We start from the raw sequence: 13,931 nt of genomic DNA, 5'->3' as shown, positions 1-13,931 counted from the left end.
TTAAGGGTATTATCTGGCTAGTTTATAGAATTCTATTATTTTTAGAATTTTAAGAGTATTAGCTCAGTTAGCTTATAAAGTTCTATTATTTTTCAGTATTTTTAGGATTTTTAGAAAATAGAATACTATTTGTTAGCAAATTACTGTTAAATTCTAATTTTATATATTTTATATACTTTTAAGGAAAAAAACTGAAAAAAAAAACTAAACTCTATTAAATACAAACCCCCACCTCACTATCGAATACAACCTTTCCGAATATAAATATTGAATATAAATTATTATCTTACTAAAAACAAATCAATTTCTTTTTTAAATTTTTTGAATTTTTTAAGATTTTCAAGTTTTAAATATAAATTGAAGTATATGGATTGGATTATATAGATTGGATTAGATCTTGGTACTTTTATATTATAATATAGCTCTTTTCAAAAACTATAAAAAAACTGAACCTTATAAAATAAAAATATAAGTATTGCAATACTAGCTTATTACTATAGAAATTAATAAGGCTTAGAAAAAGAGATCGATATAATAACAATCAGTCATCAAATAGTTTTAAAAGCTTTTGAGAATAAAAGTTTAAGAAGGGGGGCTTTATTACAAACATTAATATGATATAAAATCGATATCGGGCTGATTATTAATCCGAAAGTGAAAAGTTTTTATATATATATATAGCTTCAGAAGAGAGGTTTCAAAGGAATTAATGAAAAGTCTTATTCTAAGCCTACATTTATATTCTATACTAGTCGTTACCTTGCATTGATTCTAACAGACGTATTATAAATTATTAGCTTTTAAATAATCTATTTCAATTCGAAATCAAAAATCTTGATTATTGATTATTGATTATTGATTTAAAAAGAGAATTTTAGAAATAATGTTATTTTTTTTCGCTGTGCTGTTTATTTTGTCCAGAGTAAAAACCTATTTACCGAGCCAGCCAACTCTGTAGATTCTTCCATTGTCTCATATCCCCATCTCCACAATCTCCATTCTCGCGTCTAGAATTCTGTAACAAGATACTTCCCTTAATCTGTCAATCATAGTCGATATGATTTCTCTTCTCCCGGTTTCATTCTCTTTTTCTTTTTCTTCATCTTCCTCTTCATCATCATAATGTAAACGAAGAGGTGCAAGTTCCGGACTCGAGTCGAACTTTTTAATTGCGTGCAGGAGATTGTCGGTATTTTTGTGTTTGTTTTCATGAGGATAGAATGTGAAAGATGAGGTTGGGGGTGTGGAAGCTACCAAGGAGGTGTAGGTGTATGATGAAGAGGGAGGAGCGGGGGAGGGTGTGTAGTGAATTTTTCCTTGGGGGAGAGTTGGATTTGGAGCTGGAGTTGGAGTTGGGGTTGCAGGGTCGAGTTTGATATTTGTGGTGGGAGAAAGATTTTCTTCGTATCTCCAGGATAGGAAACCTTTTTCTTCTTTCTCTAGATTTCGATCTGGATTTCGATTCCCACGCTTCTCTTCGCGTGATACTCCCACCAGATTATCCAGCGTAAAAATCCCAATCCGCTGGCCCGTCTCGTGACTAAAAACGATGAATTCGTGGGCACCCATCTCCCTATCTTGTTCGTCCTCATGATCGCTCTTGATAATTTGCGTAGAAGATCTATACAGAGAAGTGGTTTCGAAAACCATGGGTACGAATGTTCCTTGCAGGGTTTTTCCTTCGTCGGTGGTGTACTCCACATCTTCGATGCAAAACCAAAGTTGTTCGTATATTTCTGGAGAGAGGTCTACGTTTTCGTCTTTGGATGTTTCGGGGGTGTTGAATACCCAGCGAGTCCAGCGCCAGGAAGCGGTGGAGATGCATCCGGGGTGGATAATGCGAAAGTTGTTGGAATCGATGGGGAAGAAGTTTTGGAGAAGGGTGCGTGAGGTGCTGAAGGTTAGTGTTGCTGTGGTTTTTGAGAGGGTTGAATTGAGGTGGGGATTTGAAATTGGCGGGGTTCCAGATCCGGATGAGGTCTGTTTGGTTGTATATTGATGGGGAAGTCCGGGAGAGGGGAGCGGTCCTAGAAAATGGGGTATGATTAAGATGGGCTATAGATCAGAGTGATAACTTGATTGGTGAAGACGTACCGAAACTAGCGGGTCTTAAATAGTGAGCAGAAAGATGAGGATTGCGTTTCCACATCCATTTTCGGAGTTCATGGGTTGAATTATCCCATTCGTCATGCTGCAAGTTGTGGTTCACGAATTGGCGAACTGGATAGAGATATTAGTACGTCATCAAGGTATACCCAAAAAGAATGATGTGAAAAGACAATAAGGAAAGATGACGCACTATCAATAATAACATCATCTCCGTCCACAGGATCTCTCCCTAAAACCCTCGAAAATTCCTGAATCCGATGAGCTCTTCCCATTCTGATTTCCTCGTATAATTTCAACCGTTCTTGAATATCTTCTTTTCTAACATCGCCCGGGAGAACAACTGCTAAAGCAGCAGCATCCTCAATAGCACTGCCGGCCCCTTGACCTTGATGAGGCAGATATGGATGTGCTGCGTCGCCTAGCAATACAAGATTTTCCCTTGTAAAAGTGGGGAGTGGATGCATGTCAAGAAGACGCCAGACTTTGAGGGAGCCGGTTGCGTTTGTATCAGAGGTATCAGACACAGGAGCCATTTTCAATAGTTCCAACATATCTTCATCCCAACCGTCATAAATCTTCAACAAATTTTCCTTATCGCCTCCCTTTCCCCATCCTTCTCCATTATCCGTATTTTCAGACAATGCATCAGGATGTAAACAAACGAAGTTGAGTAAGGAATTAGAAGAAGTTGGATAAATTATCACGCGCCGATCCGTCCCAAACCACATGATCAATTCCCCATCTTTCTGCATGAATTTTGCGGTTTTGGGGTTAGAGAGAACGGAGGAACGAGAGAGAAGAAAACGATAGGCACTTTTCCCACACGCGAAAGGGGAGATTTTGCATTCTGGGGTTTGGACAAAGGAGCGAGTGAGGCTGTGGACGCCGTCTGCGCCGATGATCAAATCGCCGGTGCAGGATGTACCGTTTGAGAAATACACGGTGGATGTAGTGGGGTCGAGAGTGGTTACTTTGTGGGAAGTGAGGAGGGTAATGGGAGGGTGTGGGGGAGATAATGCGAGGGCTTTGGATTTAAGATGGGAGTGAAGCTGCACGCGGTGGGCTAGAAACCAGGGCTAATGAGGAATCAGTTAGTTTTTTAAGGAATGGAAGTAAGGGGAAATACGTGATGCCATTGCTTGTCTTCCTCGATTAGATCCATAGTTCGGTTCAATGAACCGGAAGACGTGTACTCTGTCATCTAGAATGAGTAATCCATATTAGTGAGTGAGCAGTATAAATAGGCATGATCTTCAAAAAATGATAAGAAGAAAATCATCAGACAAAAGCCGAAAATAAGCAAGCTCACCCAATTCAGAGAATTCGCACCGCTTTCCTCCAGGAATACACCCAATCTTATCAATATTCCATTCGCATTCGGTTGAATATGAATCGCAGCACCATATTCCGAGGCAAATTGGGATTGTTCGAAAACCTGTAATATCCTCGTGAGCTTGGAAACCAGTGATCAAACTTAGCTTCTTGCAGTGAAGCATGGCTAATAAGGGTGAGAAATGGGTTGGACAGATGTACAGTAACTTCATGACCCTGTTCTCTCAAAGCAATTGCCGCAGTTAAGCCACCAATGCCAGCTCCTACGATGATGATCTTGAGAGGCATGGTAGAGATTTTGGTAAGAAATACTCAAGTCTATTGCTTTTTCTCTGAATTGAATTCAACTGCAAGCTTTCGTCGATTATATGAAATTTGGGAAAAGGTGACAAGGCAGTGAAGTAGGATTGCCGTTTCTGTGATGTCGTACTGGCAATTCTTGAGACTAATGACAAAGCAGCTGAATCAACAGTCTCGCTTATTGTGTAGCAAGCGGCTCCAGCCGTTTATGCATCCATTCATTAGTGCTGCATGGAGTGGAACCAATCAGATGTATACACGAACCTAATTTCAATCATTACTTTGATTATGATTTGGTTGTTTCCTTTTCTAATAATAAGTATTTAAGGTTTTTTCGTCTATAGTATGTGAGAAGATCAAACATCTCCGTCTCATCCCGGGCACACTCACTCAAAATTCAAAGAGGCTAAAACCTTTGATTGCGATTTTTATCCCAAATTTTCTGTGGAGATTGAGGCTCCCATGGCGCTTGACTTCACGTTCTAAAATCTAGAACCGACTGAAGTCTTCGATTGCTATAAGCTCGAATCAACTTTGTGCGCGCCTACCGCTCTCAATCATATACAATTTCCAAGTTTCTTGTATAAAATTGTCAACTCGATTTCATCACAGTTGTCAGGCCCAAAGCTTTCGGAGAACTATGATCTTTTACCCTTTTGTCTTCTCTCAAGCTTCTACCTTATGTCTGTGGCAAGTTGCGAATCTTGTAGAATTGCTGGTATATGAACCATTTACCTTTAGCATGCTGATCTTGGCAAACTTCCTGTACAGGGAAATTACCAGGCACGGACAGCAAGAATTTGGTGTTAGTAAGCCCTCAACCATCTGACCCTTTCTCATACGATAGAATTCGGATCCTTTTCGAACTCTATCTATTTACGTCACTCCTGTCCGGTCCCTCACCAGTGCTCACCATCTCCAACGGCCAAGCGATCAATTCCTGCAACTCAACTTCGTCCCCTGCTAGTGACAAAGTCTTCTTGACGTCCAAAATGAGGTTTCGTCCCCATTCTCCAATAAACCAGTCATCCCGAGATGCATGAAGTGCCACTCCATAATGTGCCAAGATTACTAATGCGAGCGGTCGCATTTCCTTCAGCAGCGTTGCAAAGCCCTGTTCTGCATCAAGTAAAAAGGGCCATATTAAAACAACTCCATTGTCCGCTTCACTCGAGTTTAAAAGCATGAAGACGTCTCGTAGGGTGCTGATGGCGTTTTTGTAAGCACTCAATTCTTCAGAGGAGAGTGGAGAAGGAGATGTGTGCTGAGATGAATAGGATTGTTGCGTAGATGATTCTGATGACGATAAGTTTGGCTGCGATGACATTGACTCGATGCGTGCCATAAGAAGCCTAAAGGCCGAGTCCGAAGATTGGAGGCGAATTTTGGCGTACGACCCGGCTTCGCAAGACTGGAAGCGATTTGTGACGAGGGCAGAGATGGCACTGTCTTCTAGCCACTGCCAGTAGATGCGAACTAGTGTGAAGGCACCTTGGAGAAGAATGAAGAGGCTGGAAGCCAGTTGAATAGGACTATCAAATTGCTGCAGTTGTTCATGGTAGGAGTAGTCAGAGGGCATTGATAGAGGGGATTTGTTGCAGATAGGAAACGCGAGAGTACATATAGAGATCAACGTAGAGCAAATGAACATTGCAGAGCAGTTATCTGGTGTAATTTTATGCAATTCAGATCGATAAAGCGAGAGAAAAAGGTCATGATGTCGGATTGCAGGGGCAAGATATAGGTCTCTTTTGGCGGGATTGAGAAACGCGAGATGAAGGGCAGAAATATTTAGAAGACCGTGCATCATGAACGGGTGATCAGAAGCCATTTTTGGGATCGTGATCCGCCATAGATTTTGGATTGATTTAATGCAGGAAAAGGTCAGATATGTCTCGGTAACGAAGTGACGCATGAGTTCTAGATCTTCCCAAAAGATTGATGCACCAGTCTCCGCACGTGAGAGATGCGGAGGAGTAGAAATTTGACCCGAAAAAAGAAATTCCTGGTCAGAAGCTTCGCTGTAGGTTGTAGAGATGTCAGAGACTTCGCGTTCTTGTTCGGAGACGGTCGAGGTAGTGGGTGGAAGGAGAAAAGGCTTAGATGCCTGACTTATATCCTTCCGCCGCAATCCATAAGTACAATTCTTTTCTTTCTTTCTACATGACCCACAGGTAGGATGGCCTTGATCGCACTATGATGTTGTCAAGATTTTGCTAAAAAGCTCCTGAAATCACGGATTTACCTTGATGTGAGAGGCTTTGCACTGTATGCAACCGTGTCGACTCTTTGTGTGAGGTCGCCTCAGCGGCATTTTGAGTCAGGTTACAGCAGGTAGCCGAGTAAGGTGTAGAAGCTATGTCAGTTTTGGTGTTGTGGGCGTGACAAATTAAAATAATCTGAGTAGACAGATGCTTTAGGAACCAATGTAGGGTTGTATGCCAGCGTGGCCAGGAATGGGATGGAAGTCATTCTTGCAAAGTTGAGGCGCAATGCAATGCAAGTCCCAAAAGGGCCCGAGGCCGTGTCAAAGATTCTGCTGAGTAAGCAATACACACAAGTACCCGACGGAGTAAACCGAGTGGGCCATATCATATCAGGTTAGGGCAAATTATTTTCTTAGCGGTAATAACAGAGGCGGTGAGACAACCTCTAGCGCTATACTCGTATATCGTATATCGTATCTGCTTAGGTAACTGCTAGGAAGTGTGGTTCATGAGTCGGTCGAATATATCAGTGGGCCGGACGCTTTTTCAGTCCACCAATTCTGAACAGTTTTCCACGGTATAGCAACTGAGTTTAATAAGGCTCTGTTATGAGAAAGTAGATTCCATATACTTCCCGTAAATACAACATCCTTATCCAGAATTGTGCCTGGGGGGCCCTCCAGGTTAGATCACGTGACGCGAAACTACACGTGACTGACCGCAATACCAATAAATCAATCATCTATTTCTTTTCTTGAGCTCAAACTGTTCAAGCACACTTCCAATCTCAGCCTCCTGCAGGGGCGCCTTTTCATTCATATACGCGCTCAACATTTGCCTCCCTTCCAAGACCCGTTTTTGAGCCGTTGAAAGCCCCATATCATTGATGCTCTTGTACAGGCCCATGGCCGGGTAGGCCATCAAACCAAACATTGCTGCCCCCAAAATCAGCTCAAAGTTCTGGCTCGGAATTATATCAGGAAGTACGAAAAAAGAGAACGGAGAATCTTCAGATGAGATCCGAAACACGTACCAGCTCCAGGTTTAGTTATGAGACCCACGGTCCCCTTAGCAAGACCTTTTGCAAATCCAAGGGCGCCGTCCTTCTTAGCTCCTTGCATTGGTTGCGTGACTATGCCAGTAATACCATCATAGAACCCATATCCGAAGCTCTATGAGATGATTAGTCACATATCAAGGCATAAAAGAGGCAATAGGATAACGGTACCTTTCCTGCGATCACACCCCCACTCTTCCAATCTGTCAAAGCTCCATGGTCGCGCACCTTCTCACCATATAAGGTTGGAACGGCATGAAATCCATCTGCTAGAGCCATGGGAACGGAAACCAATGTTGCTTTGGTTATACTACCCCCTAGCGCGACCATACCGTGTCCAATAGCCCCGCTAGTAGAGCTGACCTTATCTGCTCTACTATCCGACGCCACGTTAAAGGCTTTATACGGGTCAGCGACGGTGTTCCATAAAGCAGTTGAAAAATCAACAATAGTGCCCAGTAGCACAGAGGATGTAGCGGTAAGAGGGCCCCAACGAGGGTTTTCAATTTCGAAAGGCCGCGACTTAAACCTTGTGTGAATCAGTAATTGCAATCTGGGTTTATCACTTTTTAGTTTGATACTTACACTGTAAGATCCTTTGCAACGATCTTCTTGTTTTTCAGTAATATATATGCAGCTCTATCGGACAACTTGACCTGGTAAGCCTTCCTGCTCCAAAGCCATACAGCATTTTGGCTTCCTAATAAATCACAACACATAGCGTCAAGTGGTAGGTTGCGATGGAACGAGTTGGCAGCCTCTTTGACCCCGCGTTCATCTTTCATTCGAGCAGCGATTAAGGCGGCTGCCCTTCCGGTCTCAGGCGCTTGGCAGATGCGAATGGCGGCAGTTAATTTGGCACTGTCGAGAGTTTTAAAGTTTATAGGCCGGGGCCCGGCGCCAGCGGCAGCTACCATATCTGCCCAGAAAGGTTGACTGAACCTGTCAGTGATCAGAAGCCCCCAAAGATGCTCCAAGAGCGGGACGAAATCACGAACTCGCCGAAGAAGGGTATGATTGAGGTTGGACGGCCGTTCAACAGCCCACATGCCGTAGTTCCTGCTCCACCATGGTGGATGACGATTGAGACGTTCTTGAAAAGCCATTCTGCAGCATAATTAGCGGATACCCACACGCCAATGTAGAAATTCTCTTACCATGCGGACAGTCTCCAATAAAAAGAACATTCGGGTCTAAGCGATTTGTTCCGAGCTTGCTCCAGCCCTTGGAGACAATGGCCCTTACGCCACACGCTCTAGTGGCCTCGAGTATTATCTCAGTCATCTTTGCAGCATCTTCCATGACAATGCTTCCGAAGCCAATGTAAATTGGCATTGGGCCTGATTTCAGGAACTCTGCTAGCTCTCTATCTGGTGTATATGGAGTCTCCTCGCGGAAGAAAAAGCCGCACACATCTGCCAATCGATTTAGCTGTTACTCCAGACAAATCTTAGTAGCTTACCAATGTATGATGGCCAGTCTACAGGCTTCGGTATCAGCGCTGGAGACCAGCAGTATGTAAATGGAATTTTCAGTGCCTCCGCAAGGCCCATACCGGCCATAGCAGGAACGGGCTCTAGATTCAGTGCCTTCTTCCTCCACAAATTGATTACATCAGATAAGCTGCAATGGCAATTAGTAAATTCATTTGAGCCTCTTGAGACGCACTAACCCTTGCCAAGTCATCATGTCGACTAGCCCATACGACAAATAGTTGGCCGTCCTTGGATCTGCATCTCCATTCTGTATGTTCGCTAAGGGGTGTGGGAAGGCTCGTGTCGGACTCCATGGCATAGTAAACATAAGATGCAATGGTATACTGAGCGCTTGGGCACAGTGAATGTGCGCAAAGCTTGGCGGGTTCGCAATAATCGCGTCAGCGACGAAAGGTATGCCTGTTGTGGGATCTGGCATGATGCATGATTCCCAGCAACCGTTGAGCATTTTGTAGATCATCTTGCGCTTGCGTCCAATGTCTCCTGATCGCAGCGTATCGAAATTAGGTATGATACTTGGATTTTTAACCATGTACTACGGACGTGAGTTGCGTTAAGTCATAGGGGGGAATGGAGGAACACACGGCCATAAGACCAGCGGGATCGCCGCCGATAGGGAAGAATTCTAGTTCCGACGATTCGACGAAGTCTTTAAAATTTCCATGTGTTGCTATGCGGATGCGGTGGCCACTAGCCTTGAGCTCTTGTCCTAACGCAATGAAAGGCTGTACATCGCCTGTGGAGAGTAAGCATGTAACCAACACACTGTTTGCCTCTGTGCTCCCGCCAGCATACCTCTACTACCAACGATTTGGATGACGATATTAAGCGGAGGGTGGGCAGAATATGTCGCTATCAATGCCGCATCGGGGGAGCTGTTATCCGGAAGTATTGGTGGAAGTATATCTGAGCTTGCTGCTTTCGCCTTTACACAAACATCAAGCCGACCGTCATCTGCCGTGCAATTGGTTAGAGGGGACATTCATGCCGGGGATGGAAAGTACCTGTAATCGTCGCTGAGATATTTCCTGAGCTTCCATGCAGAACCGCGTCATAAGGCGGTGGTTGGTCCCAGTTGATATGGTCATTTTCAGATAACTCCTGAATCTCGAAATCACCTTCCCGATTTTTGGCTTTGTAACTCATATTGCAAGACAAGAAGTGTGGTATTGTTGCTGCTTTGGAATTGCATTGAAATACGTAGTCTTGAAGGAGATTTTGAGTACCAGGCGAAGCTGGAGGGTCTTTGCTAGGAAAAGAATGGGGTGTGACGGCTTATGAAATACCACTTGACAGATTAGCTTGGATCCCCAGGTTAATTGCCAAGGTGTCTTGCCGCTAAGTCGCCCGATCCCGGGATAATTCGATTTCAGGCGGTGATCAGACTAGCGGCAGATCTTAAGCGAGTACGGTGATGAGAGTTATGGCAGATCTTAAGCGAGTACGATGAATGACTTGGATACCGGTAGTGTACTCTTAGCGTGCTTCAAATCTATGACATACATCATCTGTTGTCATCCTTGAATTTGTCACCAAATTATTAATAATCCACTTATTAATAGGGCTTTATTTCATTTGATTAATGCTGATAGTACAAATTCATCAAATTATGAAAATACTGTATAGACGTAACGAGAACTACCTACTCAAGGGGGCCTACTCCCTCTAAAGGATGGAGGATCTGAGTGGGGTGCTGGATTGTGGCTAAGAGAGGGGGCTAGTAGGCCTATGATTACTCCTAATGACTAATTGAATCTTGATTCATCATATGCCCTTTCCAAATTAGAATCTAAATTAACTCATAGTACTCCTTTTTTGCATACGAGGTAAGTTTGCTAAAATCTATATAATCCAGAAGTACTCGCTGTAATATGTAGAAATTTTCTTTTCAGCCTTCTCTGAACCTTAGAAGTCTATGCTTTCAATCATTTTCACGGAACACATCCCTTGCGTCTAAATTATGTTTGCAGCCACAGGTCTTGTACCGGCCATTATCCTTCTAGGGAGCGGATGGCTTGTTGCTGCCATTGGTTCTTCATCGACTTGTCAGGCCCAAGTTGCAGCAGCTACACTGACTCCGCGACAGCTTGGCGCAAGCAACAACACGCCCACGAGAGGAGTAGGAAGCTTTTGTGAAAGCAAAATTACAATTCAATCTGACGGCAAAACCCCAGGCATCGTAATTATCGATCATGGCATGAACGTTGGAGGCGTTCCAACCTTCCAAGTCGTTTCACATTCTGGTAATACATCTATCTTTGAGATGACCTACAGCGAGAGTCGAAAATTGCTGGATGACTACATGGTACGCTGATCTTGATGCCCAACTTCGTAGATCGTTTACTACTTCTCATATTATTGATCAATATGCTCATTGATATCCTTTAGGGCGATGGCCCTTTGACGCTGGCAGCATCACTCGACACATACAGAGTAAATCGGTACAATATCACCAAAGATACCGCATTTACCAACCGTTTAATTCAAGGAGGTCAGCGCTACCAGAAGCTTAATCTTTCCACAGCTGGCGAACTTGTTCTTGAAAATGTTGGCATTATCTCAACGACATCTACCACCCCAATAGACCAGTTACCCGGATCTTTCAAGTGTTCAGACGATCAATTGAATCAAATATGGCAGACAGGGGCGCGAACTTTACAATTAACGGGGATTCCAGCAGAAACTATACCTGACTATTATCTGGTCTCGGATCAGGGGCTTTTTGCTGAAAATCAATCCCCACAGCCCTATTCCAGTGATACTTCACCATTAATGATGCAGTATCAGCTTGATTTTTCAGTTATGCCAACAAAGGGAGGATTCGGCTACACCGTACTCAGCGATACGCTGGGCTCGGGCATCTATATATTCGTAAATTTGGCAAATTTTTCAATCTCGGCGCACTTTGGAAGCACTGAAAGAGACTCACCTGCTTTAGCTTCAGCTACTCTGGATCAAAACTTTGCCTTTGATGAGTGGCACAAAGTCTCAACATTCGTCAACATGACGCATATCGAAGTTAGCATTGATGATTACTCATTAATGAATTTTACACAGACTTCAGCATTTGCTGGGTCTTTCGGATTTGGGGCATCGTTTGGACAATCAGCATATTTCCAAAATGCGACATTGCAGAGTCTTCAGGGACAACTCATATACAACGCTAGTCTCACACAATCGTCTGTACTCAAAGACTTTCTTTCGGGAACAAATCCGGAATCTGTCAGTGTTGACGGCGCACGACGGGACCGTATTTCGTACGCTGGTAGGAAATCAATTTCCAAATATTTAGATTGGTGCTAACCAGACACAGGAGATGTAGACATCACTGTTGGACCAATGTTTGCGTCAATCAATGGAATTGACTTTATCAACGGAACTTTGAATCTACTAGGTGCCTCTCAACTACTTCCTGGCTTCTTTGTTCCGACTGTGAAGATACAACAATCCCCTCGCACTTCAATAATTCCTTTTAACCAGACAGGTCTTATCGGCTACTCATTCAATCTGCTCTCTGCCATGGCGGAATTCCATCTTATGACTGGCGATGTGGATTTCGCAAAGCGCTGGGCGCCGACAATAGTCAGAATGTTGGATTGGTCAGATACGCAACTAGATTCATCCGGCTTATTCAATGTATCTACAATTCTCGGCGGAGATTGGGACTATTACGATCCCGCACAATCTGGTGCAGTAGCGAAATTCAATGTTGCGTATGCATTTGCTCTGCAGCAAGTTTTACCCTTGCTCGATGCCGCAAATGTCACCACAAAAACTTATGCAGATCGACTTGCGGCATTAAAATCCGCAATCAATGAAAAATTATGGAATCCCACCTTGAACGCGTATCAACTTTCCGATTCTGTTCAAGACACGCTTGCACAGGACGCAAACGCCTTTGCAATCTTGGCAAATATACCACAGGGCAGCATCACTCCTTCCACGATCCTATCAACCATGTCAAAAGAACTGTTCGTACCTGCAGGTGCCTTAGCATTCTCCAATGGCAGTCTCGCACGTGGCTTCAAGCAGAATATTAGTCCCTATTCGTCAGGATATCATTTGCGCGCTGCATTTGCTGCCAACGATGAGGAGAGCGCCAAACATCTCCTGTTCACCATTTGGGGATCTATGGCCAACGCATCCAATGCCAACTACACCGGCTGCTTCTGGGAGACTCTAACCACAACTGGTGATCCCGGTCTGGGAGCATCTACATCTCTGTGCCATGCTTGGTCTTCCGCTCCAACGAGTGAACTGAGCAGAAATGTCCTTGGAATTCAGACCGTTACACCTGGATTTGCGCAGTGGAAAGTTTTGCCGCAAACTCTCGGGCTCAGTTGGGCCAATGGTACACACCCCACACCACATGGAGATTTAGCAGTATCTTGGGCGGTGGGTGCAGAGGGAAAATTCAGTATGAATGTCACTAGTCCCAACGGAACAAACGGAACTGTGAATATTCCTGTGCTTTCGGGCGGTCAAGCCGCGAACGCAACATGGATACTGAATGGGAAGGTGGTGCATGGCTCGAACTTTTTTGTTAACGGCGGCGAGACATTCACGTTGAGTCAGACCTAGTCGAAAGTAGCGATTGTGTTCAAAAGTCTTCATTGTGATGGAACAGCCGGTTCGGTCGATTCCGTATCACGTAACCATCATCAAGCCTCATCGACCAATCTTAGACAGTGTAGACAATAGTATACTACAGTGAAATTGTGGCGCGTATTAGTATACTGATATTGCAGCTAGTATATATAAAAAGGAGATTATACCATTCTCGTACATATTCATATACCTAAAGAATATTAGCAATATACTGAAATACTAGAATCTAATATAAAATATACATTCCTATCCTAATTAAACTAGAAAAAGGGATTTCTATTTATATTAGATAATAAAATTCTATTCCTTATTTCAAATTGAATAGGAATCTCTTATTTCTAACCTAATTTGGATAGAGAATATATATTTTATATTGGATTCCAATATTTCAGTATATTAATAATAGTATTAAATAACTAAATGATATTGAATACTTTCAGTGATATCGAATTCCATACCACATACATACATATTTCGAAAAAAACTCGATATGCACCACTATCTAACCCGTATACAGATTACGGGAAATACTATTGCCTACACTGCCAATCTACATCCTGTATATTATCATGACTTAGAGCCTCTCTCAATCTCTTCATCTTACTTGTTGCTCTTAATGAATATCAATTAAATCATCTCATATTATTGTAATGTTTAGAAGGCAGTTAAAAGATATGGTTCATGTGGTGCTAGAGCAGAGGGAGCTAGTCCCAATCTGTGCTAAGTAGGCCTTAACACATATAGATATTAGAGCTCATATACTCATAGTTAACTAGTGTACTTAATTCAATCAATCCCAGAATGCCTTCATGTTATAGCCTA

At 43.2% G+C, this 13,931-nt stretch overlaps 4 protein-coding genes across 4 annotated transcripts; 1 reads left to right on the top strand and 3 right to left on the bottom strand.

Moving 5' to 3' along the window:
- Positions 1-844: 844 nt before the first annotated feature.
- On the bottom strand, positions 845-4,046 carry EAE98_003437 (uncharacterized protein). Its single transcript, XM_038951057.1, has 6 exons — positions 3,643-4,046; positions 3,419-3,544; positions 3,236-3,310; positions 2,300-3,185; positions 2,095-2,220; positions 845-2,027 (listed from the first exon to the last, which is right to left on the bottom strand). The coding sequence occupies exons 1-6, from the start codon at positions 3,727-3,729 to the stop codon at positions 973-975; spliced, it is 2,355 nt and encodes a 784-aa protein (XP_038812521.1). The 5' UTR covers positions 3,730-4,046; the 3' UTR covers positions 845-972.
- Positions 4,047-6,055, bottom strand: EAE98_003436 (uncharacterized protein; the record flags this gene model as incomplete). Its single annotated transcript, XM_038951056.1, has 3 exons — positions 4,047-4,079; positions 4,132-5,935; positions 5,987-6,055. The coding sequence occupies 2 exons, from the start codon at positions 6,053-6,055 to the stop codon at positions 4,610-4,612; spliced, it is 1,395 nt and encodes a 464-aa protein (XP_038812520.1). The 3' UTR covers positions 4,047-4,079; positions 4,132-4,609.
- A 631-nt stretch (positions 6,056-6,686) lies between these two features.
- EAE98_003435 (uncharacterized protein) lies at positions 6,687-9,647 on the bottom strand (the record flags this gene model as incomplete). Its single annotated transcript, XM_038951055.1, has 11 exons — positions 6,687-6,883; positions 6,982-7,120; positions 7,177-7,534; positions 7,591-7,941; positions 8,004-8,112; positions 8,163-8,420; positions 8,468-8,628; positions 8,678-9,036; positions 9,086-9,237; positions 9,297-9,455; positions 9,506-9,647. The coding sequence occupies 11 exons, from the start codon at positions 9,645-9,647 to the stop codon at positions 6,687-6,689; spliced, it is 2,385 nt and encodes a 794-aa protein (XP_038812519.1).
- A 659-nt stretch (positions 9,648-10,306) lies between these two features.
- EAE98_003434 (uncharacterized protein) lies at positions 10,307-13,313 on the top strand. The gene is made up of 3 exons (XM_038951054.1): positions 10,307-10,806; positions 10,890-11,766; positions 11,815-13,313. Exons 1-3 carry the CDS (start codon positions 10,462-10,464, stop codon positions 13,080-13,082), a joined length of 2,490 nt encoding a protein of 829 aa, XP_038812518.1. The 5' UTR covers positions 10,307-10,461; the 3' UTR covers positions 13,083-13,313.
- The last annotated feature ends 618 nt before the right edge of the window (positions 13,314-13,931 follow it).

Source organism: Botrytis deweyae (genome assembly GCF_014898535.1).
Source record: "Botrytis deweyae strain B1 chromosome Unknown BDEW_006, whole genome shotgun sequence".
Classification (NCBI taxonomy): Eukaryota; Fungi; Ascomycota; class Leotiomycetes; order Helotiales; family Sclerotiniaceae; genus Botrytis; species Botrytis deweyae.
The sequence above is the reverse complement of the archived record's forward strand: the minus strand, read 5'-3'. Positions and strand labels throughout refer to the sequence as shown.

Coding starts and splice junctions, on each gene's coding strand:
- EAE98_003437 (XM_038951057.1), bottom strand. CDS start 3,729: ATGCCTCTCAAGATCATCATCGTAGGAGCTGGCATTGGTGGCTTAACT. Junction 3,311..3,418: donor GTGCGAATTCTCTGAATTGG/GTGAGCTTGCTT, acceptor TACTCATTCTAG/ATGACAGAGTACACGTCTTC. Junction 3,186..3,235: donor AAGACAAGCAATGGCATCAC/GTATTTCCCCTT, acceptor ATTCCTCATTAG/CCCTGGTTTCTAGCCCACCG.
- EAE98_003434 (XM_038951054.1), top strand. CDS start 10,462: ATGTTTGCAGCCACAGGTCTTGTACCGGCCATTATCCTTCTAGGGAGC. Junction 10,807..10,889: donor AATTGCTGGATGACTACATG/GTACGCTGATCT, acceptor GATATCCTTTAG/GGCGATGGCCCTTTGACGCT. Junction 11,767..11,814: donor GGACCGTATTTCGTACGCTG/GTAGGAAATCAA, acceptor AACCAGACACAG/GAGATGTAGACATCACTGTT.